The sequence below is a fragment of the Triticum aestivum genome, chromosome 1D (assembly GCF_018294505.1).
Source record: "Triticum aestivum cultivar Chinese Spring chromosome 1D, IWGSC CS RefSeq v2.1, whole genome shotgun sequence".
Taxonomy (NCBI): domain Eukaryota; kingdom Viridiplantae; phylum Streptophyta; class Magnoliopsida; order Poales; family Poaceae; genus Triticum; species Triticum aestivum.
In genome coordinates, this window is record NC_057796.1 from 10,588,063 (window position 1) to 10,615,979 (window position 27,917).

The 27,917-nt window shown below is 44.6% G+C and overlaps 1 protein-coding gene across 2 annotated transcripts; it reads right to left on the bottom strand.

The window, feature by feature from the left end:
- Positions 1 to 2,703: 2,703 nt before the first annotated feature.
- Positions 2,704 to 9,017, bottom strand: LOC123179892 (uncharacterized). Of its 2 annotated transcripts, none has more exons than XM_044591797.1 (6): positions 8,745 to 9,017; positions 5,950 to 6,036; positions 5,465 to 5,735; positions 5,146 to 5,343; positions 4,833 to 5,062; positions 2,704 to 3,426 (listed from the first exon to the last, which is right to left on the bottom strand). In XM_044591797.1, the coding sequence occupies exons 1-6, from the start codon at positions 8,754 to 8,756 to the stop codon at positions 2,869 to 2,871; spliced, it is 1,356 nt and encodes a 451-aa protein (XP_044447732.1). In that variant the 5' UTR covers positions 8,757 to 9,017; the 3' UTR covers positions 2,704 to 2,868. The 2 variants fall into 2 exon arrangements, with proteins under 2 accessions (XP_044447732.1, XP_044447731.1); XM_044591796.1 differs by having other exon boundaries at positions 5,950 to 6,087.
- Between the last annotated feature and the right edge of the window lie 18,900 nt (positions 9,018 to 27,917).

A 27,917-nucleotide genomic window follows, 5' to 3' on the forward strand; every position in this document is an offset into this window, starting at 1 on the left:
AAAATCACAAAGAAATGAAAGATGCATTTCATTTTCATCTTTACCACATCGACAACAAAATTTGAGCGGCTTCTGATCTCAGTTGATGCTACCGAAGAAAGGAGTGTGGCGCAATATGGAGCAGTTGCACGTGAAATCATAGGCTAGTACTTTTATTTCGTGTTCTTTCAAACATGAGTTTAGGACCTTGAATGTCAAGGCTCACAATCTCATGAAACATTCATTTACTCCACGTGTTGGTCGCCATACTTGGTTAGGTCATCCTAAAGATATTTTGTCCGTCCATGTAAACATTGATGCGGTTATAAAGTTTCCTTTAAAAATTGTATTATTATTATGTACTTGTAAGTTCTATATATACTACATAGTTATACCAGACCAGGAGCATCTAGAATTTTAGATCCCATACCTGCGGTGCTACGTACTAAACTTTTGATACCTGAACGAATTCCATGTATCATTCCTATGCATGTGATAATGCAACACTTAATATAGTATGTGGAGTCAACCAGGCGCGGAGCCAGGTTTGGTCCAAGCCCCGGGTCCCAGGCTGCTACACTACATGTACAGTACGTCTACAGTGCGTCTACAGTAGACATGATGATGCGCGCCTGGGTCCTGGATCCGCCACTGGAGTCAACATGCGGCCTACCGGTGCAAGTGCAGCAGCCCTAAGAGCATCTTCAGCCGCGCCCCCAACAGCCCCCCCCCCCCCCCCCCCCAAGCCGTTTTTTTAGCGCCGGCAGCCGAAAATCGGCCCAGTCGCGTCCCAGGATCTCATTTAGCGCCGGTTTGGGCCGAAATAACAGCCGGCGACTCTGAGCCGAACCCAAGCGCCCGGGGGTCGCCTGGGGGCGCCGGAAATATGCACACGACACTCAGATCGAGTGGGGTAGAAGTGCTGGCCAAGTGCATCCAATGGTGGCCTCACGTGTAGGCCGTTAATAGGCCGCAGTTTTGTTGTTCGCATAGCAGTGTTCTTCCAAAAATAACAGAAGTCCAACCAAGCACGACTTTTCAAAAACGGATAGTCCCGACTTGGTTTTTGACCACGTCTCTCCTGCCCGACGGATGGTGGTCGCTAATCGCTATTTGGTGCACCGCCATCCAATGGTAGTGCGGTCAAATTTGGACACCCCTTTTTGGGCAACTTCCCCTATGTTGTGCTTCCTACTTTTAGAAATTTTCCTTTTTGGCAATTTCAGAAATTGTAATACTGACTTAGAAAATCTTTGCCCAACCTCGAACTTGAAACTTTCAAGAATTCGACTTTTGAAACAAAATTTCTGAACTTAGAAAAAAAATCAGCTTTTGGAACTAGAATTTTAGAAATTTAAAACAACTTTCAATATTTGAAGATTTATTAGGATTTTTTAACTTCTCAAGGCATGTTTTGTGACCGGGCACTGACCAGCCCGGCACCCGATCAGTTTCGGGAGCACGGTTGTAGATGCTCTTAGGGGGGAAATACCGAAGACTTGTGACATACCTTAGTTTTAAATTGAATTCTTCCAAAACTTGGTTTGCCAAGTCATTTATTCGAATTATCATTTTCGTTTGATTTTTTCCCTACTTATGTAGGTGGTAAACTAATACTTTATGTTAGTAGTAATCTCGATTCCCACTAAGAACTGGAGCTACAGAAACCTTTCAAAAAAATATTTTTGTCAATGAAAAATGGAATGTATGTTTTTTCTCCACCCTTCTACAGTGATTTTTTTTCCAACGTTACATTAAACTTATTAAATGTCATATGTTTAAATCTCTACAAAAAAGTGAGAAATAATGCCTCTAGAAATTTGAATACCAGACTAAATTTCAAAGACGCCAAATACCATATTCTTATACTTTCCCTGATCATCAAGTAAAAAGTAGGAGTGGCGATAACATAAATCATTGTCATTTTAATTGCTTGAAGAGTACTATTGGAAGAAAAAGAAAAAAGCTGCTTCTTCATCTGTGTTTTCGAAAACCTTGATGTCACATCTCGTTCATAAACCTTGATGTCATTATTTCATAGTAATAACAGTCCACCACTTCCACCATCACTTTTTCTTCTATAACTCTTGCCAAATGTGTTTCAGATGAAGAAATGACATATTGGATTATTTTTGTCCTTGGACACGATGAACTACCCCGGCACAATCTAACTGTGGCACTTCAACTTCTTTCATACAGTGGTTCTTCTTTATCTGGGTCTTTCCTGGTGTTCCTTTCTGCTATTCTCCCCCACATGTTCGTATGGTGAGTACTGTATATCCAATCAAATTTCATGCTAGCGACTATATGCAGTTGTTGAGCCTCAAAAGAGGCATGTCCATGAAATTTGATTGCCCAATTGAAGTGGGTATTCGAAAAAAGGTGTTCTCTTAATTGATGCTTCAACCTAACTGAGAGTATGCATTCACAGACTGAGGCAACATGACCCACGTTGCCTCAGACTGTCGAGGCGACTATACACAGACTGCCGTAGAATTTGATTGCCTAAGTAGTAATCTTATCGTGTTTACAGAGCAAGCTATAGAAACTTAGTAAACAATGATCATGCTTATGGATGTATTAGTATTTTAGGTTTTCCCTGCAACTACTGGTCTTGCTCGCATCTGCATTTCAGTCTTATGGTGGTTCATTATGCTTAAAACATGGGGAAAATTTTAGCAAGCAACCCATTGCCAGATGTGTTTGAGGTGTTGGTCACATTACTCTCACTGCGCAAAGGCCGAGTTTTACTCAATAAGAATACTGCATACAAGTCGATGTGTGTCGCACAAAGCGACATAAACATAGTTTACAATCTATCAAGTTACATAAAAGATCCAACAGGTGGCGGTTAGTTGACACTCTGCATACTTATATATCTTGCTAGGTTCAGTAATAGGTCGACGACCAAGAAACCGTCACCGACACCACCGCACCGTTGCTGAAATGGTATTCTCTCTCTTGGCTGCCATGAACTGCTGCCTTGAAAGGAATCGACAGCTTTCCCTCCATGAAGTCAACAAACAGTGTATCTTCAAACGGCACAGCCGCTATGAAGTATTGTGGATGTCTCCCAGCAGAGGCAACGAACCGATCACACTCACGCTGCTCGCCCATGAAGTCATACAGGCTCTCCGAAATCGCCGTGTATCCACACATCTTCACCTCCATGCCTCCTGTGGGCACCTTTGTGAAATTCAACTCTACCGTCGCCTCAAGCGCTCTACGAAAGATGATAAAATCGAACATGGCCGCACCATTTGTATCATCCATTGTGCACTCAATTTCTGTGTCATATAGACAATGACTCTCGATAAGATCGGAACACCCATCGACCAAAGTGACATCTTCTATATCTCCCTTTATTCTGATATCAACTTCCATCAAGCATTCAAATGTCATGGACATGCCTCTTTTCGGACTCATCAAAGGCAGGTAGTCGCTGGTCTGAATTTCGACAGGGAAAAGAATTAGCATGTCAGAATCTTTTCTTGATGGCAACGAATCAGCAGAGATGTTGCAACTATATAGCAAAGTTAGTTGAGACGTCAAATGAGATGGAACTTTTCAGAACAAATCAGCATGAATGTCTTAAAAATAATCCACATGTGCTTAATTTTATTTATCATGTCATCTAAGTTAAGCTTACCAAGGAAGTGTGCTGTGATGCATTCATCACATTTGAGGGCTTTCAGAGCCAAAAGAAGTGAACAGTGTGCATTTCTAAGTAAGATATGCTCACAAGTTCCAACTTTACTGTCAAGTGTTATGCTAATCCTGTACCGTGATCAATGAATGTAAAAGCATTATATGCAAGACAAACATACAAATTTACCTAGATTATGTAAAGAGTAAAATACACATCATGTCCTAAAACTATTTGAGGGATGCCTAGTTAGTCCTAATACTATGCACTTCTAGGTCATAAAAGTTTGCTAAGTGTGTCACCCGCAGTCCTATTCGCGTTGTATCAGCTTTGACTTGCACATGTGGCAGGTTGACCGCTGTCATGTGGCAGGTCGCCGCCGCCACCAGCAATCACCGGAGCCTGCTGACCCGATTCCACCCACGTAGAGGAGCACCACAACGAGCCGGACACATCCCCACCACAGACTTGTTGTCCCACGTACCGCATGTTTCAATTGGAATGTTTGTCCCCGACATCAGATGTCGAGCCGCTGCCCTCCACCTCCACCATTGGTGAGTTCTAGCTCGATAAGTCTAGTGTGCGCCTTCCTCTCTGCCCCCTTGTTATTTCCCATTGGTCAATTTTATGGTGCCGCTGTTGTAGCACTGCCTCCACATGTTATGCACACCACCGTGATCGATCCCCTTTGCTTCCATGTTTCTTTGTCTTGTTTTTTTTCTTGCTTTGTGCCACGCTAGTAGCCTATGTACGAGGATTTCAAGTGTTTTGGTTAGGTTGATGGCTAGATGATATCAGCATAGGTGGAGAGGGGGGCAAGAGAGAGGAATAGATGATACGTGCAAAGATGAGGAGTAATAAAATTCAAAGAGAGGACCCTTCCGGGGGTTTTGTGCAAAATGTTGCCACATGGCAGAGATCAACCTGCCACCTGTGCAAGCCAAAGCTGATGCAGTGAAGATAGGACTGCAGGTGACACACTTAGCAAACTTTTAGGATCTAGATGTTAAGTTTCTTAGTATTAGGACTAGCTTGGCAACCCTTAAATAGTTTTAGCACCTACTGTTCATTTTACTCTAATGTAAACATGTCCATACAAAAATAGAAGTAAAAAGCCGCAAAAGCTTGACTAGACAATACAGAAGACCATTATATGCATATTTACTACCAAAATATCAAGTCAAATTTAAGGTGTAAAAGTAATTACCGTGTTGATGGTCACTGGGTCAGTTCGGGGTCGATTGAAAAGATAATTTCGGTGATAATCCTCACCATCCCGGATTGCAACAAAACCATATACCTCGACTGAACTGCCTATAGCTTGGAGATATGCCTTCAGCTTGATAGAAAAAACCTGGAGCATTGCCTGTGGCTCGTGAAAGCACCGCACCGCAGTCAATGGTTCGCACCGAGTATATCGCTTTGGTGGCAAAACAGCTAAAAAAGGATATTTATTCAGTATATAAGTACGTGTCTGCAAATAAAGTGAATAGACACAGGGTAAGGAAAAAGTTGCTTACTCTGAGATACTTCACTCATGTGACAATACTCGTGCCAACAAAGATCACCACTATGCCTAAAATCTCTCGAAGATTCTGGAATCATACTTAACTTCGTATTGACACCTAACTCAGCAGAAGAGATACTCAACGCAGATCTCTTCAATAGTAGCCTTTTGATATATTCCATAGGACTAACCCTTTGGATAATTCCTATCCCTGATACAGACAAGTAAACAGAATTTGCCCTTGAATGCCAGTTCTGATTATATTCTTCAATAAGAAAACCTTAGCATGCATACATGTAAATGAGAGTGGGGCAGGGAGGGAGAGGAAGTACCATCATCATGTGTAAGCGTATCACCGGAATCATCCTCAAGAGGGAGAAAATCATCGTAACAAGGGATGTTTCCAAGATTGTCATCATTTTTTAGGTCGAGATTGTTGCTAAGGCTGTCCTTAGCAGCAGTGGCGTTGCCATTATCACTGAGGCAACTTTCAGCACCAGTGGTGTAAAGCAACCGATGGCTGACATGTGTCGTTGGGAACTCATAGCCATGCTTTTGAAATCCTTCGCAACTCAGCATGAGATCAGAACTCGACAATGAAGCCTACAAAATAATAAATCAAACACATGTTACACATGGAAATCTTATAATCACTTTTTTAGGGACTTCAAAACACAGGTCTGAGAAATGTATGCACTAATACGACATACAAAAAAAATACTTTGGCTGAGAACTAAGCAAATGAAAACAAGCGCAAGTGAAACAATTGAACTGAATTCGAAAAGAACCCCTCGACGTCGAGTAAGGAGCTACAAACCTGTCTGCCTGCGATAGAAGATGGAGATGGTGAAGTAGCTAACTTTTTCTTGCTTGTGCCCTCCTCAGCAAACCCATGGCCACGTTTCTGAAACCGCTCACAACTCTGGATGAGATCAAAAGTTGAACGCATGCACACCTACAAAATGAGAACTTGGAAATGTCTAATGAAGAAGCGCAAAAACTGATCACTATGTGGACTTTGAAACATACAAAATACAGGTTGAATGCAACCCCACTAATGAACAAAAAGCAAACAAGAATGGCAACTAATGCAAGTGAAACATTTAAACTGACTAGACAGAACATGTCCATCTAGTAATGTATTCCCAAAAGAAATATTTTTCTTTTCTGACTTATTCAGTCAATTCAAATAAGACGTGTCTTGTTCAGGTAAATAAACAGAGCTGGGGAGCTTCACCAAATAGCTACAAACCATGGCTGCCCGCCATAATACGTACTCCCTCTGTTCCATATTACTCGTCGCTGATTTAGTACAACTTTGTACTAAATCAGCGACGAGTAATATGGAACGGAGGGAGTATGTACTCAACGCGCTGAAGAGCATTGGAAAGCTGATATTACAGCTGAGATCAAGGATGACCACGGAATCCTACCGTGTGGGAAGAAACTGAGACTACCAGAAGAGAAGAGGAAGAAGGACTTGATCAGTCAACCTCTTGAGCAAGCAAAAGCAGGGAATCAATCTCTTGGTGTAAACCAGCCTTAAGTTGTCATCTTTGCTACCGAAGAACAAATAGTTGGATACAGAGAAAAATAAGGTGAGCCACAAGTTACCAAGGAGGGTACTACATCGCTTTTAAAACTAGTCGTCAGGCACTATAGTTCCTGTGGCAAAGGATTTAATTCTGGTTCCCGTCACTCAATTGACACAGATACCAAGGAAATGGATACAGGACCAAAGGCAGGAAGGGAAGAAGATTAATGAAGTGACGAGGTTGGATAGTGGTCCTGCACTAGCTCTTGCAGTGGTGTCCAATGGACAGTGTATGACCATCGATGATTCGGCTGATGAGGCAGGGTCAGAGATGGAAGTTAAGACACGAAAAATGGAGTTCTCGCCCCCGAATGCATCATCAGCCAGGGTCAAAGACCCACAATGGCTGTGGGACTTTTGCCCTACAGTGTAGGATAAAAGAAAGACCCACAATGTATCTGCCAAGTATGAACTGCCAGTGCTTTGGAAGCCGGAGGCAGTTCATGAAATCTTCAATTTAGTGGATTGTATAATCCTATGGTGGTGTTCCTCTGCAGAACAAAGATGAATAAACCCAGGTGGAGATCTTTCAGCCGAGAATTGGCTCCCACATAGACTGAATGTTCCATGCAAGAGATGTACTGAAAGCCTGTCTCTCTTCTGGAGGAGGATGTCACTGCATGGCTGCAATCTCTATGGTCTCAGTTTGGCGTCATCTTGTCTGATGGTTCTGAAGGAAACAAAGGAGATGAGCCTGATTTTATGGCAATCCTAAAAGGAAGCTTAACGGGAATAGTTGGTTCCTTCTTAAGTGGGTGACTTTATTGAAACCCTTCATGAGCATGAGCAATTTGGTCGCAATGAACATGAAGAGTGGAAGATAGCATACTTCCGAGAATTATCATTCAAGAACCTCGTAATGTGAAGGTGCACCTCAACCAAGCCCTAGTGAGGCGAGAAATTTCAACGTCTTTTCCTGGGTACTCTAGTGGAACAAACCCCTACGACTAACTCCGCTCAATGTGCACTGCTGGTGAGGACAGAGTAACCGATTGAAAGCAAACTGAGAAATATTTCCAGTATATGAGAACAACGACATGAGAGCGATGAGAAACATGGTAGCTGAGGTAGTGGAACAAACCCCTACGACTAACTCCGCTCAATGTGCACTGCTGGTGAGGACACAGTAACCGATTGAAAGCAAACTGAGAAATATTTCCAGTATATGAGAACAACGACATGAGAGCGATGAGAAACATGGTAGCTGAGGCTTGGCAAAAGGGTGGTCATGTACAGAATTTGTGACACCGACACGTAAGATAAACTTGATGCTGTATGATCCTCGGTGAAACCCTGGAGCCTCACCTCCTTTGATGGTGTCAGAAAAGGAGATAAGGCGCCTTCAGCATAAGCTAGGTGAAAATCAGGCTGCGTCGATCGGGTCAGCTCCATCAGTGAATGATAAAAGGATCATACAGAAGCCGAAAGATATGTTGGCAAGAGGAACGACAGAGGTCCCAGTCCCAAGTTCAATGGTTGTCAGCTAGTGACAAGAAGGCAACATTTTTTTTTCAACCCCTGTAGACAACCAGAGCAAGAAGAAACAGAATTGCCAACACCTGTAAACCTGATGGCATGTCATAATAACTGTTGAAAAATATATCAAACACAGCATACTGCGGATTAATTCTAGACACTTTTCACGGTTCAAGAAAGAACCGAACGAGAGTTGGTTACCCAGTTTGGGCCAACAATTGTTATTGATCATCACATGAATAAGCTAGTGTGCTCTTATTGCGTGCCTCTTTCACTGACGAACCAGTGGTGAAAGTAAACATGTATACTATGTAATTTTGTTAACTCCAAATACCACTTATCCTCCAGATTCTAGCAAAGTTCCGACCCATTTCACTGTCCAATGTTATCTACAAACTTCCTTGGGAAGTTGTAGCTAATAGCGTATAATAAACGCTAGCAACTAATGCAGTTGTGATGAACACTTAACAGAGCAGTAGAAACGATAGGAAGCAGAGCGAAACCGATGATACGCGAGGGGCAATTCGAGTTTCGAGAACAACCTCGTTCGCCATGTGAGCGGGTGGCGCGCGTCCTCCCGAGAGAAACCCTAGGCCGAATTGAGGAACCGGGGGACCGTGTCGTCGACGCGGCGTTGCGCCGGCAGCGGCGGCCCTGGATCTCCGCCGGATCCAGCGAGGCGACGGCGAGCGGTGCGAGGTGTCGAGCGGCGACGGATTTTGGTGGAGGGCGGCGGCGGCGGCGTCCGAGGTGCGGTGGGAGGGGACGGAAACTGTGGGACGACCACCCAATTTCTATTTTTTGGCAGGGTGCCCGGGCCCATCTATCTCGGTCGTTCCTGGGACTCCGATTTCATTAAGAAAAAGAAAAAAAATTGCCCGGTTAATTACGAAAAAAAACCCCGCCAAAAACCGATACAGCACGCGCACAAGCTAGGGCACACCCGCCGATCTGGCTACCAACAAGACTCACGCACATCGTCGAGGTTGTCTACAAATGTCATCCTCATCATGTTGATGAACCTCGTTAACAAATCCCGGAGTCAGGCTCGTGTTGTGTGATTGCTTGTCCTCGACGGATCGATGTGCACCTTGAATTATTCTAAGAGAACAGTGTTGACCTCCTCGTCTCGCGCCCGGCAACAGGATCGAGCTCGTCTCGCGCCCGGTGCTTCAGGACAGGGCGATGGTGCCCAGTTTTGACCGGCCTATTTGGTCTCGGTGCTGGGGGCCGCTCAGGGGTGTGAAAGGACGGGCCTTTCCGCTAGTCTCTTTGGTTGGGGTAGCGAGGGGTCTCGGGTGAGGTGTTGTCTTGGTCTTGGATGCGGGGGCGGCGGCCTTGGTGATGGTAGCGCGGTGCTCATGGGCAGAGCCCGTGGTTTGGTGCCGCCCGGCGGCCATGTTGGCGGTGTGGTGACCGAGGTGTAGCGTTCGGTGGCGGTGAGTGTTGGCCGGGGTGAAAACCTGTTCTATCTTCGGACGGACCGACAGCGGCGAAGCTCGTTCCCTTCTTGAAGGCGTCGTCGCGGCTCTCATTGCCCGTTGTGTTGTTCCAGGGAAAACTCTGACCCCCGGGTCGGGCAGTGGCGGCGCTCCGGTGTCGTATCCTTCCTGAAGGCGCCGCCTTGGAGTCTACGGTTCGTCGTATGCGGCTTCATCTCTTTGTAGATAGGGGTGGTGTTGCTGCGATCAGCGCCTATGTATCCTGCCTTGTGTGTGTGTATTGTCGTGGCGTGCGTATCGTTGTGTTGATGATCGTTGCTTTATATATAAAGCGGGGCGAAAGCCTTTTTCGGTCAGAGTAATGGGTTTTCATAGCAACGCCCCAAAGGGAAGAAACACCGTAGGAACGACGCCGTCACCCCTGAACCAACCGAGTCTAAGCTTTCGACCAAAAAAGGAAATACGGGGGTGGAGCGGGTCGAAGAAACACCACGACGGTGCCTGCAAGAAGGGGAACGGCGCCCATAGGTGCCACCACCACCGGCCGATGAGAGTCAAATACTCCCTCTATCCCAAAAATCTTGTCACTCAAATGGATGTATCTAGCACTTAATTGAGAGAATTTCTCACATAAGGCAACATTATATCCCAGGATTCTTTGCATAATCTAGCAACATCTCTAGACTTAACAGTTACCCCTTCCCAGCATGTAAAATTCTTTAACTTTCAAAAGATCCTTCCAAATAGGAGACTTGAAAAAAACTTCCCTTTAACACTGGCAATTGTATCTCTCTTGAAGTATTTAGCCCTGAAAATGTCAAAAAATGTTCAAGTTTCCACCACCACTTAACCAGGAAACTTAAATTTTATCTTCTTAAAATACCCAACCCCCCTTTAGTTTCAGATCCACGCACTCTAGACCGTTTAAACAAACAATACCTCTTCCTACCTCCCTCTACGATGTTTATCCAAACTTTCCAATGGAAGTCTTATTCACAAAAAACATAGACACGTGAAAATAGGAAATACTGGACCTAATGACTTCCCCTTACCAAATGCAATTTGAGTGATACTGGACCTAATGACTTCCCCTTAAGCTTTATCAATCAATTTATACAAGCATCTAAGGAGGCAAATGGGTCGAAACGGTTGGATTTTATTAGCATAAGAAGATTCGGTGATTAGGGTAATAATCCCATAATTCAGCCTCTGCACATCCATTGAGCCAGCGTGAAAAGCATGGAACATTTTCATAATATCAGCATGTACAATGTCCCAGCAACACTGAATGAACTCATCAGGTATATTATCAGGACCATGCGCATTATTATTATCCATAGAAAAAAAGCACAGTTAACCTCTTCTACAGTAAATGGTCTATTGAGCATTTCATTATCAAGGTCAGATAGTTTCTCAGTAGCATGAACCAAAAGATTCTCTGCACCCTCAACAGTAACACCATTAGCAGATAGAGAGTGAATAGTAGTTTTTCTTTTCTTTCCATTAGCAATCTTCTGGAAATAGGCAATGTTTTTATCCCCTTTTAAAAGCCACCTCTCATGTGACTCTTGAAGGAGGTAAAGTTCCTCATTAATTAAGATATCATTGAGTTCTACATTAATGTTAGATACAACATGAGCTTCCTTTTCTTTCTTTTTTCTTTAGATCTAACAACAGTAAACTCCTCTATATCCAACTCTCTTTCAGGACACCAGGTGTTAACAGGATTTTTGTCCCCTTCTCCATTAGTAAGAAAAATGTTCTCCTCATCTAAAGCCACAGTCACATAATTATTATTTACTTCCAGATTACTTCTAGTTTTAGGAAGTTCCCTTATACATCAAGGCAACATATTTCGTGAATCCAGTACCTATCATGTGTCCATGTGTCCGTGCAATCTCAACCTCAATGGTCTTGAAATGACAAGATCATCAGCAACAAAAATTTGTAACAATGACACAAAATAGGTCTGAGCAACGCAAAACCAAGATTACACACATTAACATCCGAGCCAGCACAAAGAGCAAAAATATTGCATGTTGATGCTACTAATCAGGTTGCCCTTCTGTTTTTCAACCACAACCACATTCAGAAAAAGGCATGCTTTCTATTGATTTTGTGGATCGCAGACACATGCCATCTCAAAATGCCATGGAAAAATATAACCTCGGCCAATTTCAGAGGTTTCTTCATACCTGTCAACCAAATTCTCCTCATCTATCTGTATCTGTAACAAGTAAGGGTAAATCCCGAGAAAAGAAAAACTGGGAAGATTCCTGCGGTCAGTCAGACTTTGTATCAAGTACATGATCTGTCACAGTTTCGTTCCTGGCAGGGCAAGGTTTAGATCAGTAGGCCTATTTTCTTTGGTTAACATACACTCTCACAGCTCTTCAGTTACAGAGGCAGCTGGCAGGCAGTGGACTCTCCCCTTTCTTGGTTGCCTGCAAGTACAACTTGTTTCTTTCAGGGTTAAAAGCTTAATAACACTGGCTGCTGCTAAAAAATAATGTTGCCGCGACTGTGGATCACCCTGTCTCATAGTTTTCCTTTCGTTTTTTCCCCTTCCAGAAATATGAGATTAATTTCATCAAGTACCAGGAGAAAGAATATGACACGAGCTATTGCATATGACGGCATGGGCTTGACAATTAAAAAGGGGGGTCTTACTGTGAAAAATCTAGAGGAGAATGACGTCCCAGGCAAAGAAGTAGCACCCTCAATAGTTTCCCTGTCAGCAAAAGTAACATATGCAGTCCTAGAAACACCAAAATGGATTATTATTTTTCTTTCAGAATTAAAACAATATAAGGAGAGCGCAGGTAAGCATTGTTCACAGTATGAAAATATATACCCTTCAGGGTCGCACTTCATAAAATGCATCGACATTGCTTTGTTCCTTGCCATGAAATGCACCTAAAACAATCATCCAGACGAAGACATGAATGAAAGGACAAATAAAACGGTGACACCAGGAGAGAAGGAAAATAATTGGATAGTCCCTCTTTACACACATCTGTCAGGATATCAGTGCTATAGTCAGCCTCGTCCATTGTGCTAGCATGTGAACCTAAAGGAAGACAAAACTTGGTAAGATTTTAACTATATCTGTATGTAGTTCATATTGAAATCTCTAGAAAGACTTATATTTAGGAATAGAGGGAGTATAAAACAAGTATCCTGCCCCACTGATAAAACCAAGTGATGTAGAGTTGACCAAACACTATTGATAACTACCTTAGTATTAACATTGACGCAAAACTTACTCCTGAAAAGTAAGCATCTGCCAATGCTCTTAAAAAGCACTAGGTGCTAGGCAAATGGCAAGTGAGCAGCAGAGCATCATCATAATAACACACATCAGTAAGCTTTAAGACATGCTGACGTAGCACAGCTTTGTGCATCTCAAATGCTGTTTTCAAAGAAACAAGTGCCGAAAAAAAAATCCCTTTTCTATATCTTCAAAAGATGATAAACATTTGCAACGTGCATCAGGGTCCACACAGGAGAAATTAAATACAGTTCTACATAACTTCAACTTCTTAGAGAATAGAGTTTTGGATTAACAATTTATATATGGTCAGTTTCTAGAAAAAGACTGCCATAAATTTTTGATGTCATGGCAGATCAATTGTCGGCAGCATTGATGCCAAACAGTGCCATGCTATCAAATGCACCATGAGGTTGTGGTAAATTGAGGTAGAAATATTCTTGAGCCAGTTCCCATAAGGCCACCAGCATTTATTTCAGATAGGTTCCAAGTGAAAACCATCTGAAACAAGCCCTAGCACTAATGGTCAGAAACAGAGGAGAATTAGCCCGAAACGGACCGGTTTCATAGAACAGTGGAGAGTATTCCAATATAACAAAGGAACTGAGATTTGACATGATACGGGACGATTCAGTAGGTAAATCCTGGTAAATTAACCAAGTGATGTCTAAACTTCCTAATGGGATGAAGTTAAATTAAAAATCATATATGTCTTTTTCTTTACATTGTCATCTCAAACCTTTGGTTAAGTCATAGAGGTTTTTGTATTGTGGATCTCATAGAGGTTCAAAAGTAAATGACAAGAGTGTCATCACATCACAAATACAGCTGAGCCAATTTCTCAAGGAATAGCGCACCTACGCACCATTAACTTATAAGGCACGCAAAGAAGCTGTTTTGAGAAATACAAGAATAACCAACCACCAGGCTCTCTCATTGTTTGCAACCACAGAACTGCCGACTTATTAATCAAGATTGATGGTCTAGTTTCAGAAAAGATTAAGGTTGACTGCAGTACAGAGAGCCAACTTTCCACCCCTGTAACTATATACAGATACAGGATTTAAGGATAGCTATTTAATAGACACATAACATATGCTTCTCTTAGCTGATATCATTGAACTGAGTAAAGCACAACAGACTTCCTCTATATTTCAACTACGTAGCTATTGCTGCACAGGAAGATCAAGACCATACAAAACCATCAACATAGTAATCACCTTTTCATGACAGGTGGCCAACGAAATTTGACCTAGGGTCATTTCACTATGAGTGGCGTCATTTTCCAGTAAAGTAATTTGTCAACATCAACTGATATAGATTTTAAGAATTACATGCATATCACAAACACAGCAATGTCATGTTGCACAAACAGGTAGACCAATTTAATCAATAAAGCTAAGGTCTGACCTATGTTTCTTGAAAAGGAATTTGGTCCTGGTAAGGTAGGGAAGATGCAACAAGACAAGAACCATAGACAAACCTGACGTTTCACCAAATAATTACCTTGTGTACTTGAGTCAACACGGCGTCTTTGTTCATGCTCAGCAACCATTAACTTGGCCTTCTTATTGCGAGCATCCATTCTGTCAGTCTCTCTAGAGATGCCACGTCTTTTCATGATTTCGGGCACTTTGCCATTATCAGTTCCCAAGGCCACAGGCAACCTGCTTCTGGGCTCACCATAACAGAGTTCATCTGTGTTGGGAGTAATAGATTAATTTCAAACAGTTAATTGTGCTTTTGTGTTCTGAGCTTTTGGCTATCCAGAGAACCCAAAAGGTATGATTAGTGGGACCATGTATTGCAAGTAAATCCATTCAAATAGGTGGTACAAGTACTTTTGAGATTTCAGTATAGAAATTGCAGAATCAGGCAAGCTGCAGGAATATGACATGCAGTCCCTGACTCCATGCCATAACATTATGGGGGTATGCTACCATTCACATCTATCAGGCATGCATGCAACCAGGGTTGAAATGACATAGCAAATGATTTTATCATCGTTTCTTATTTGGATCATCATGCAACTTGAAAACGCAACAAGCGAAATAAGAAAGCCTTACAATTGGTTCTCTTTTTTGGAAGTTACATCAACCTTGAATTAGAAGCAGGTAAGGAAATTGGTCAAAAAAACGTAGCATGCAATAAAAATATTCAGAAGACAAATATTAGCACACATGTAACATGTAGAAACAACCCACTACTCTGCACCATGTAATCTAAAATACATGAAGGCATAGAACGTAAGATTTGCTTCTTTATAGGGTGTGATTTAAAATAGTTTAAAGTAGATACAACATAAAAAATATTCTGAGAAGAATACACTGTCGGAGTATTGAGCTGAGATGCTGGTACAATTGCATAAGAGAACTAGAGAAGTGCTTGCCTTCAGTCCTTGAAGCTACACCAGACTTCCTCATGGAGAAACCACTGCCACCTATTGGGCTCTCGTCTTTCTGTTCTAACTTAAAATCATTAAGTTAACTACCTCAGTCTCACAATATACAAACGGAGGTGAAATTAAGATTAAAAGCATACTACAGTGAGTATTGACCTTCTGATGCAACACCTCCCAATACCACAGGTCAGCGGTCGACCTTTCTGGACAAAACATAAAGGTTGAAGCGGTGTGTTGCTGGGCCGCATTTTGTCCTTTAGCTAATTCAAGCCTCTCAAGACCATGATGCTCCTGTGGCATTAAGGTCTTTCGATTAACCTGATCAACATGAGTCTGATCTAGCATTCAAATTACACTAGGCTAAAACAGTTGTTTTTGACATTTTCTTTTATAGGTTATGATATAAAATAGTTGAGTATTTGGTTGCTAATGTAAGTTTACTTTAGACAGCATAATTAACATGTCATATGTTGACTAATGTGACGCCCGGATGATCAAGCTACAGTAAACCTCTGCTAATGGTGCCACGTCACCTCGGTTACTGTTGATAACTGGAGTTAGTTCAAAAACGATTCAAATTAAAATCTAAAATATAGGCAAACAGTAAAATTTTCAAATCAAAAAAACTAAAATGTTCGGGTTGTGTCAAATAAATCGTAAGTAATTATGGTGGAGAAACCAAGCTTTGATAAAATATTTAAAGGCTCTAAAACAATTAAAACAATAGTGAAAACAATTAAAGAAATGCCTATTGAATTTATAAAATGCCAAAACTATTTTATTATGGGTTAAGGATTAATCTCACAGTAGTTTGTTGATAAATACAAATTTAGGCACTAGTGGTAATTTTTGTAAAACAAAAAAAATAAAAGAAACTACAAAAAGAAAAAGAAAATAAGAAAAGGTAAAGACAAAAAAAGGGGGCAAAGCCCCCCCCCCCTCTCCTTGGGCCGAGTGGCCCAACTGGCCACCCAGGCCACCAGGAGGCCCACCCCGCACTCCCCATATCTCCACCCCCCGAAAACCCTAGCCCAACCACCCACTCTCCCCCTCGATTCCCCTCTCGCTCTCTCTTCCCCCCCCCCACTCCCCCGATCCGATCGGGGCAACTGCGCCCCCGGCCCCGCCGAGGTCGATGCCGCGCGCCACCCCGCCGCACCTCGCTGGCGCCCCGATGCCCGCTGCCGTCACCCGACCTCCCGCGCCTCTTCCTCAAGGGATCGAACCACCGCCGCCACCCAGGACGCCACCGCTGCGGCCTGCCTCGTCGACGGCCACCTCGCCGGACTGCCTCCTCGACGCCGTCGTCCCCGTCTACCTCCTCACGCCCCACTGCCCGTGCCCTACAACCGCGGTGAGGCCCCGGCCTCCCCCTTCTTGCCTCGCTCACTCATCCACCACGCCCGCTCGTCGCCGCCCTGAGCGTACGCTACGCGAGCCCCGCCTCTGCCACTTCCCCGCACCACCGCCGGCGTTGCTTGCTGCTGCAGCCACCCACATCCCGTGTGCGCGCCCTACCAGCCGCCGTGCTCGCCGTGTCCGACTTCTCCCCGTGCTCGGGAAGCTGCTACGCCGTCTTCGGCCGCCGCAACTGCCTCCCCGTGCCCCCCCGCTTCGCCATTCACCGCCTCCGCCCGCAACTCCCAGCGCCTCCCCTGCCGCTGCTCCACGCCGGCGCGCCGCCCTGGCCCCCCTGCTCCCTGGTCGTCGGCGCCCCGCAGCGCCCAAATCGGGTGCGCCCCGCGGGCCAGTGCCCGTTCGGGCTGTGCCCGATAGCCCAGCACCCGATTGGCCCCCTGGCCCAATGACATATGGGGCCCACGGCCCAGAACGTTTAAACGAAAATAAATAATAAAAATAATTAATGAAAATAAATAAATAATTCATAAAAATAATTCATAAAAATAAATAAATAAATATTAAAATGAATAAATAAATAGTAAAAATAATTAATACAAATATATAAATAAATAATAAAGTTAATTAATTAAGATAATTAATTAACTTAATTAATCCTGTTAATATTAACTAATTAAGATTAATTAACCTAATAACTAATTAACTATTGTTAATTAGCTAACAGCCCCTGACAGGTGGGACCCACCTGTCAGGTTGACCAGGTCAACGGTCAACTGCTGACGTCATGCTGCTGCATTAAAACTTCGAATTAAATTAATTAAGTAAATTCTAAAATGATTTAAAACTTCAGAAAATCATATAAAATAAACCGTAGCTCAGATGAAAATACTTTCTACATGAAAGTTGCTCAGAACGACGAGACAAATCCAAATACGCAGTCTGTTCGTCTGCCACACATCCCTAGCATAGCAAACACGCAACTTTCCCCCTCCGGTTCATTTGTTCGAAAACGCAAAACGCCGGGGATACTTTCCCGGATGTTTCACCCCTTCGCCTGTATCACCTATCCCTACGTTAGGTCACCCCTAGCACAACGTATCACCGCGTCTTGCTTTGTGTTACATTTGATTGCTCTGTTATTTATTGTGTTCCCCCTCTGATACTTCTTTCCGGTAGACTCCGAGACCGCTGCCGCTGTTCGTGTGTTCGACTACATCGAAGACGACCCCTCCTTCTTGTCTGAGCAACCAGGCAAGCCCCCCCCCTTGATCACCAGATATCGCCTATTCTTCTCTATACTACTTGCATTAGAGTAGTGTAGCATGTTACTGCTTTCCGTTAATCCTATCCTGATGCATAGCCTGTCATTGTTGCTACAGTTGTTACCCTTACCTGCTATCCTACTGCTTAGTATAGGATGCTAGTGTTCCATCAGTGGCCCTACACTCTTGTCCGTCTGCCATGCTATACTACTGGGCCGTGATCACTTCGGGAGGTGATCACGGGTATATACTATATACTTTATATACATGACACATGTGGTGACTAAAGTCGGGTCGGCTCGTTGAGTACCCGCAAGTGATTCTGATGAGGGGGCTGAAAGGACAGGTGGCTCCATCCCGGTAGAGGTGGGCCTGGGTTCCTGACGGCCCCCGACTGTTACTTTGGGGCGGAGCGACAGGGCAGGTTGAGACCACCTAGGCGAGAGGTGGGCCTGGCCCTGGTCGACGTTCGCGGTTACTTAACACGCTTAACGAGATCTTGGTATTTGATCTGAGTCTGGCCATTTGGTCTATACGCACTAGCCATCTACGCGGGAGTAGTTATGGGTATCCCGGCATCGTGGTATCAGCCGAAGTTCTTCTTGACGTCAGCGACGGAGCGGCGCGCGCCGGATTGGACTGGAACGCCTGCTAGGCTAGGTCTGCTTCCGGCCGCCCTCGCAACGTGCATGTGTGCATAGGGCGATGGGCCCAGACCCCTGCGCGCATAGGTTTAGACCGGCGTGTTGACCTCTCGGTTGAGCCTAGGTGGGGCTGCGACGCGTTGATCTTACGAGGCCGGGCATGACCCAGAAAAGTGTGCCCGGCCAAATGGGATCGAGCGTGTTGGGTTATGTGGTGCACCAGCGTGTTGGGTTATGTGGTGCACCCCTGCAGGGAAGTTTATCTATTCGAATAGCCGTATCCCTCGGTAAAAGGACGACCCGGAGTTGTACCTTGACCTTATGACAACTAGAACTGGATACTTAATAAAACACACCCTTCCAAGTGCCAGATACAACCCGGTGATCGCTCTCTAACATGGCGACGAGGAGGGGATCGCCGGGTAGGATTATGCTATGCGATGCTACTTGGTGAACTTACCATCTACCCTCTTCTACATGCTCCAAGATGGAGATGGCCAGAAGCATAGTCTTCGACAGGACTAGCTATCCCCCTTTTATTCTGGCATTCTGCAGTTCAGTCCACTGATATGCCCCTTTACACATATACCCATGCATATGTAGTGTAGCTCCTTGCTTGCGAGTACTTTGGATGAGTACTCACGGTTGCTTTTCTCCCTCTTTTCCCCTTTCTATACCGGATTGTCGCAACCAGATGCTGGAGTCCAGGAGCTAGAGATCCCGAGGATGATTCTACATGGAGTTCGGCTTCGAGGAGTAGTTAGGAGGTCCCAGGCAGGAGGCCTTGCCTTTTCGATCGTTGCCATTTTTGTGCTAGCCTTCTTAAGGCAAACTTGTTTAACTTATGCCTGTACTCAGATATTGTTGCTTCCGCTGACCCGTCTGTGATCGAGCACTTGTATTCGAGCCCTCGAGGCCCCTGGCTTGTATTATGATGCTTGTATGACTTATTTATGTTTTAGAGTTGTGTTGTGATATCTTCACGTGAGTCCCTGATCTTGATCGTACACATTTGCGTGCATGATTAGTGTACGGTCAAATCGGGGGCGTCACGAGTTGGTATCAGAGCCGACTGCCTGTAGGAATCCCCCTTTCCAACTCCTTGGCCGAAGTCGAGTCTAGTCGTTGAAAAACTTTTACTAACATGGCTGTGTGGCTTACGGGCCCACGTCGCCATTGGGTGGTATTAGGATCTTTTACTCCTTGTCTATACTCTGGGACTCTGATCTCTCTTCTATTCGGGTTAAGTGAATTTTGCTAAATCTAACATTAGGATCTCGTTATCACTTTCATCCGGAGAGCCCCTTATTACTGATGATCGTCTGCTGCCCGTGAAGACCCTGAAGATACTCTCCGCTGATAACCCGAGAACTTGTGTTCATCGCTTTTGCAATTCCCTTTCATCGATAAACTCCTATGGATAACCACGTATACTCGCCATTCATACAATGTTTCCCAGTTGATCTTGTTATTACAAGATACCCCGAAATTATCTCTGTTGTTCCGAGAATCCTTGAACTTACTGCCTTGCTATTCTTTGTCACCTGAATACCTCTACGGATAATTCTCGCACTTACCGAGTATCCGCTCATCCCCAGTTGAATTCAAGTATATCACAAAAGTGTTCAGAATACCATTCGATCTTCCGAAAATCCTCAGGAGCCTATTGCTCTTGAAATTCCTGCTTACTAGCATTATGATTAATCCCATAAGTCTCGAAATCTTATTGGCACCCTTTGTCATTATCTTTTGAGTCCATTGATTCAATATGTTGCGAATGCTCGCAATCCTCAATCAGATCCTAGAATTCCTCCTTCCGGCTCAGACGTCATTTTTAACATGAGCTGGATCTCGAGCAATCAAATCGTCATCGATTGTACCCCTAAGCCTACTCAACTTATCCATCCTTGATCAGAGTGTTGCTTCTGACCCCCTGATTTGGAAATCATAATTCTTTTGCAATTGAACTTTGAGTTAGTCAGTTGTTTCTATAATCAGATCTCCTTGCATTCTTCCTCCTCTGGTTGAGTACCGATGCTCACATCAGATCCCTTGTGGACCATCGGTTCCCTTGTTGGATTTTATCCGACAGTGTCCTTCCTATTGAATAACCTTGTGAGCCTTTCCATGGGTATATAATGCCTTTGGTAAATTGTATCATCTGCTTTTGAACAATGCTCTTCTTTCGAGCTTGTAATATTTACTCCGAAGTTTGTGGTATATGTTCCTAAAATGCCCCGATGGGTTGAACCTATGCTTTTCATAATATGTGTGAACTCAAAAGTTTTCATGAGTCATACTCTTCTGGTATTTTGCCAGATAAAATTTTTCAACACTGCAACTTCATCAAACGCGAGAAGTGAATGAAAGGTTATGCATTGAAGAAGTGGGAGTCGACCTTGAACTTTGTGTTCATGCCCATGGACACGATGTAGATCTTATCATTAAAAGCTTCTCTTAAATTAATTATTCCCTTGGTCTAAGTTCATCTTATATCTGGGATCTGGCCTTTTGCAATCGTGGTTCCGACCATGTTCTCCTTTAAATACCATTTCTTGGACAAGTTAAATCACTTGTCTTCTGCATGTCAATACGCCTGCCCAACCTCTATTATGATCTACCTTTGAGTATTACCCCTGGTATCTCGAGGATATCTTACCATTGCACTACATCTTATAAACTTTGATGAAGTACTACCTTATCTTGTCTTTGTCACTTCATGGGCTCTGGGTTGTTTGTCAACCGAGAACACCAAATAGTGAATCAAGTCCGCACTCTGATTCAATAACTCTAAGCAATTTTCGTTGCTTACAAGTTTAATAATCATTTAAGTCATTCCTAGCCTGATCGGCTATATCATTAGCGTGCTAAATTTTAACTGTGCTACCTGGTCCTTAACCCCGGAGCACAACCTTCGATGATGAGCTAAGCTTACGCCGATCTTCCTCTCATACCATTTCACCTTGAACAACAAGCTTGATTTCAAGTTTGTGTCCTACCCATGGTTCCAATAACCGTCTGCTTCATCATTCCTTTGACTTGATGTCGTCGCTGATTGATTGCGTCCTCTTGAAACCTCCCGGCAAATGTGTCGGATCACCTTCAACACTTTGACTTCTTCTAAGATGTCAACTGTGTTCATGATGAGAAATACCCTCCTTGCCCTCGATGATTTTTATTATCATCGTCAACACCCTTGACTTCCTTTTCATCGCGAACTTGTCCACATTATGAATACAACTTGCTCTCCAGCTAGTGTTGTGTTCTGCCTTGAAGTATTACCGTCTTTTCTGTCGAGAATGTTGTGGGGATTGCTCCACCTCTTAGAAATTCTCTATATGATGATACTTCTCACCATCAACATTCTTCCTTGGTCCCGGTGTTGCTTTTAACCAGGATACCAATATGCTAACGATGTTGTTTGAGTTCTGTACTTCTATCAACCCTATTGCTTTGAAGTTAACGATCGACAGTTCATTCTTAGACTGTTGGTTATTGATTCGTCACTCTAACGTTGATCTTGCTACCTAAGCCCATATCTCGCGTGCATCGTCAACCAATGTTTAATCGTGTATGTTTCCTCGAGCATACCTCATTATATCATTTGAACTGACAAAAGCTATCTCCTTGTTCACATAATTGTGGAAATCCATCTTCTGGAAATCTCGATGAATTGTAGCTGAGTCCATCAGCCACCTCCTAACCCTCCCCTTGAATTAATGATGAACTTTTGTTTTAGAACTAGCTTCCATGGTTCCTTTCCCGAGAAATCTTACGATGTCTTATCGTCAATTTGTGTCGCACCTTTTTCTTCTCAGGCATCCTAAGTCTGAGGTATCGTGACACCTGGTTGGAACATATTTCCAAGAGTTATAACATTGGTCTCTACATAACCCGGTAAGGTGGTGTCTTTGCTTAGCACCCCTAGCCAGAGGACCTTTTGTTATAATTTCCTTTTTAACAAGGTTAACTATTCTTCCATGAGGAAATTGTAAGACTTACTCTATAAGTTGTTCCTGATGGATCCTTTGTGTATCCATGGCCTGATCATACCTATTGACCATGTCAATGCTATCTCGAAGCATGTCTATGGTACTCTGAATTTCAACAGGAACATTTGAAGCCCAAAGCTAATTGTTTCCTGCTCAATTATCCAAACACCGTTGTATGGGTAATGTCATGAAATTTCTCTCCCCTACCTAAAGAGTTTTCTACATTATGTCCTGTCATGAATATCATGCTCAGCTTGTCCTTGGGAAGGATATACCCTTGAAATATGTGTTTAAACACATTTTCCTTTCCATTCTTCTGTTTAACCTGATAATCATATTTTCCTTTCCATTGTTTGGTTTAACCTTTCTGGTGATCTAAATGATCTAAGCAGTAATATTCTCCTGCTTATGCAAACGCCTCGGTGTACAACTCTGTCAGTAAGACCCTGTTACTATTGTTGGTGACATTTTGGTAACCACCGATGGACGAGAACTTTGCCTAGTGGTCCGCCTCGTTTCAACGAGCAGGAAAATGGTTCTCTTCGTCCCTCGCCCTTGGTACCGACGATGTTGCTGACATATAACTGACAGGCTACACTCTGACATGCCTTGCTATCATGATCGTGCAAGATGTCACCGCCCTTCCTACTTTTAACCCACATGGTGGGCCCATAACCCACAGTTCCACAGGATCGAAACCTGACTCTCCTGTGCACCCCCTGTTCCCAAATTTATTCATCGCGCGTGGCCTCGTATGTAATTCACGGACCACCGTCCTACTGACCTATACTGGCATCAGACATAATACTTATTCCGATTGCTTTGAACCCCTTTCACACTTTGTTTCAGGCTTCGAACGATTGCCTACCCGTTTGAAAACTTCTCATGGTACTTTCTTACTTGCTCTCGGTTTTTCTTAAGATTTAGTTCGAGAGTTACTTTCCGCCACCTTCCCCGATGATATTGACCAGATAGTAAACCTTGCAGAGGTCCGTTCTTCCAGAATACCCCCCTTACTCTGTCGTAAGTACGATGGAGTTCCCGAAGAAAGGACGTCAACTTCATCATGATGACCTGAAACAGCAGAATGAAGACATCAACATAATGGATCAACCTCTTCGAGAAGAACAACCAAGACCAAGAACACTCCATAGAATTTCGTAACCCGAACCTTCCCCCTTTACTTCCCTCTTAGATCTCGGGACGAGATTTCTTGTAGTGGAAGAGAATTGTGACGTCCGGATGATCAAGCTACAGTAAACCTCTGCTAATGGTGCCACGTCACCTCGGTTACTGTTGATAACTGGAGTTAGTTCAAAAACGATTCAAATTAAAATCTAAAATATAGGCAAACAGTAAAATTTTCAAATCAAAAAAACTAAAATGTTCGGGTTGTGTCAAATAAATCGTAAGCAATTATGGTGGAGAAACCAAGCTTTGATAAAATATTTAAAGGCTCTAAAACAATTAAAACAGTAGTGAAAACAATTAAAGAAATGCCTATTGAATTTATAAAATGCCAAAACTATTTTATTATGGGTTAAGGATTAATCTCACAGTAGTTTGTTGATAAATACAAATTTAGGCACTAGTGGTAATTTTTGCAAAACAAAAAAAAATAAAAGAAACTACAAAAAGAAAAGAAAATAAGAAAAGGTAAAGACAAAAAAAAAGGGGGCAAAGCCCCCCCCCTCTCCTTGGGCCGAGTGGCCCAACTGGCCACCCAGGCCACCAGGAGGCCCACCCCGCACTCCCCATATCCCCACCCCCCCCCCGAAAACCCTAGCCCAACCACTCACTCTCCCCCTCGATTCCCCTCTCGCTCTCTCTTCCCCCCCACTCCCCCGATCCGATCGGGGCAACTGCACCCCCGACCCCGCCGAGGTCGATGCCGCACGCCACCCCGCCGCACCTCACCGGCGCCCCGATGCCCGCTGCCGTCACCCGACCTCCCGCGCCTCTTCCTCAAGGGATCAAACCACCGCCGCCGCCCAGGACGCCACCGCTGCGGCCTGCCTCGTTGACGGCCACCTCGCCAGACTGCCTCCTCGACGCCGTCGTCCCCGTCTACCTCCCCACGCCCCACTGCCCATGCCCTACAACCGCGGTGAGGCCCCGGCCTCCCCCTTCTTGCCTCGCTCACTCATCCACCACGCCCGCTCGTCGCCGCCCTGAGCGTACGCTACGCGAGCCCCGCCTCTACCACTTCCCCGCGCCGCCGCCGGCGTGGCTTGCTGCTGCAGCCACCCACATCCCGTGTGCGCGCCCTACCGGCCGCCGTGCTCGCCGTGTCCGACTTCTCCCCGTGCTCGGGAAGCTGCTACGCCGTCTTCGGCCGCCGCAGCTGCCTCCCCGTCCCCCCCCGCTTCGCCATTCACCGCTTCCGCCCGCAACTCCCAGCGCCTCCCCTGCCGCTGCTCCACGCCGGCGCGCCGCCCTAGCCCCCCTGCTCCCTGGTCGTCGGCGCCCCGCAGCGCCCAAATCGGGTGCGCCCAGCGGGCCGGTGCCCGTTCGGGCTGTGCCCGATAGCCCAGCACCCGATTGGCCCCCTGGCCCAATGACATATGGGGCCCACGACCCAGAACGTTTAAACGAAAATAAATAATAAAAATAATTAATGGAAATAAATAAATAAATAATAAAAATAATTCATAAAAATAAATAAATAAATAATAATAATGTATAAATAAATAATACAAATAATTAATACAAATATATAAATAAATAATAAAGATAATTAATTAACTTAATTAATCCTGTTAATATTAACTAATTAAGATTAATTAACCTAATAACTAATCAACTACTATTAATTAGCTAACAGCCCCTGACAGGTGGGACCCACCTGTCAGGTTGACCAGGTCAACAGTCAACTGCTGACGTCATGCTGCTGCATTAATTAAACTTCGAATTAAATTAATTAAGTAAATTCTAAAATGATTTAAAACTTTAGAAAATCATATAAAATAAACCGTAGCTCAGATGAAAATACTTTCTACATGAAAGTTGCTCAGAACGACGAGACGAATCCAAATACGCAGTCTGTTCGTCTGCCACACATCCCTAGCATAGCAAACACGCAACTTTCCCCTCCGGTTCATTTGTTCGAAAACGCAAAACGCCGGGGATACTTTCCCGGATGTTTCACCCCTTCGCCGGTATCACCTATCCCTACGTTAGGTCACCCCTAGCACAACGTATCGCCGCGTCTTGCTTTGTGTTACATTTGATTGCTCTGTTATTTATTGTGTTCCCCCTCCGTTACTTCTTTCCGGTAGACTCGGAGACCGCTGCCGCTGTTCGTGTGTTCGACTACATCGAAGACGACCCCTCCTTCTTGTCTGAGCAACCAGGCAAGCCCCCCCCCTTGATCACCAGATATCGCCTATTCTTCTCTATACTACTTGCATTAGAGTAGTGTAGCATGTTACTGCTTTCCGTTAATCCTATCCTGATGCATAGCCTGTCATTGTTGCTACAGTTGTTACCCTTACCTGCTATCCTACTGCTTAGTATAGGATGCTAGTGTTCCATCAGTGGCCCTACACTCTTGTCCGTCTGCCATGCTATACTACTGGGCCGTGATCACTTCGGGAGGTGATCACGGGTATATACTATATACTTTATATACATGACACATGTGGTGACTAAAGTCGGGTCGGCTCGTTGAGTACTCGCAAGTGATTCTGATGAGGGGGCTGAAAGGACAGGTGGCTCCATCCCGGTAGAGGTGGGCCTGGGTTCCTGACGGCCCCCGACTGTTACTTTGGGGCGGAGCGACAGGGCAGGTTGAGACCACCTAGGCGAGAGGTGGGCCTGGCCCTGGTCGACGTTCGCGGTTACTTAACACGCTTAACGAGATCTTGGTATTTGATCTGAGTCTGGCCATTTGGTCTATACGCACTAGCCATCTACGCGGGAGTAGTTATGGGTATCCCGGCGTCGTGGTATCAGCCGAAGTTCTTCTTGACGTCAGCGACGGAGCGGCGCGCGCCGGATTGGACTGGAACGCCTGCTAGGCTAGGTCTGCTTCCGGCCGCCCTCGCAACGTGCAGGTGTGCATAGGGCGATGGGCCCAGACCCCTGCGCGCATAGGTTTAGACCGGCGTGTTGACCTCTCGGTTGAGCCTAGGTGGGGCTGCGATGCGTTGATCTTACGAGGCCGGGCATGACCCAAAAAAGTGTGCCCGGCCAAATGGGATCGAGCGTGTTGGGTTATGTGGTGCACCCCTGCAGGGAAGTTTATCTATTCGAATAGCCGTATCCCTCGGTAAAAGGACGACCCGGAGTTGTACCTTGACCTTATGACAACTAGAACTGGATACTTAATAAAACACACCCTTCCAAGTGCCAGATACAACCCGGTGATCGCTCTCTAACAGGGCGACGAGGAGGGGATCGCCGGGTAGGATTATGCTATGCGATGCTACTTGGTGAACTTACCATCTACCCTCTTCTACATGCTGCAAGATGAAGATGGCCAGAAGCGTAGTCTTCGACAGGACTAGCTATCCCCCTTTTATTCTGGCATTCTGCAGTTCAGTCCACTGATATGCCCCTTTACACATATACCCATGCATATGTAGTGTAGCTCCTTGCTTGCGAGTACTTTGAATGAGTACTCACGGTTGCTTTTCTCCCTCTTTTCCCCTTTCTATACCGGATTGTCGCAACCAGATGCTGGAGTCCAGGAGCTAGAGATCCCGAGGATGATTCTACATGGAGTTCGGCTTCGAGGAGTAGTTAGGAGGTCCCAGGCAGGAGGCCTTGCCTTTTCGATCGTTGCCATTTTTGTGCTAGCCTTCTTAAGGCAAACTTGTTTAACTTATGCCTGTACTCAGATATTGTTGCTTCCGCTGACCCGTCTGTGATCGAGCACTTGTATTCGAGCCCTCGAGGCCCCTGGCTTGTATTATGATGCTTGTATGACTTATTTATGTTTTAGAGTTGTGTTGTGATATTTTCGCGTGAGTCCCTGATCTTGATCGTACACATTTGCGTGCATGATTAGTGTACGGTTAAATCGGGGGCGTCACAACTAATGAATGTAAGAGAAAATAGAGTGAGATGCTTACATTAGGAGCATTTCTAGGTTGGATTCCAGCAACCAGAAGATTTTTCTTAACATTCAGGTTCAGACTCTCATTAGATAACCCGCGTTGCACACCGGAAGTATCAGATAGTGCTGCAGCATTTTTGCTGAGGTAACCCAAGAGCCGGCTTACCCATATTAAGACCATCATGAGCTCAGGCCTTTCTGGAAAAGATCTCTTATCCTGCAGATAAGAAATATTAGGTGAATAAGCAAAACACATCAACTTCTAAAGGTAAAGTTACCTGTTTG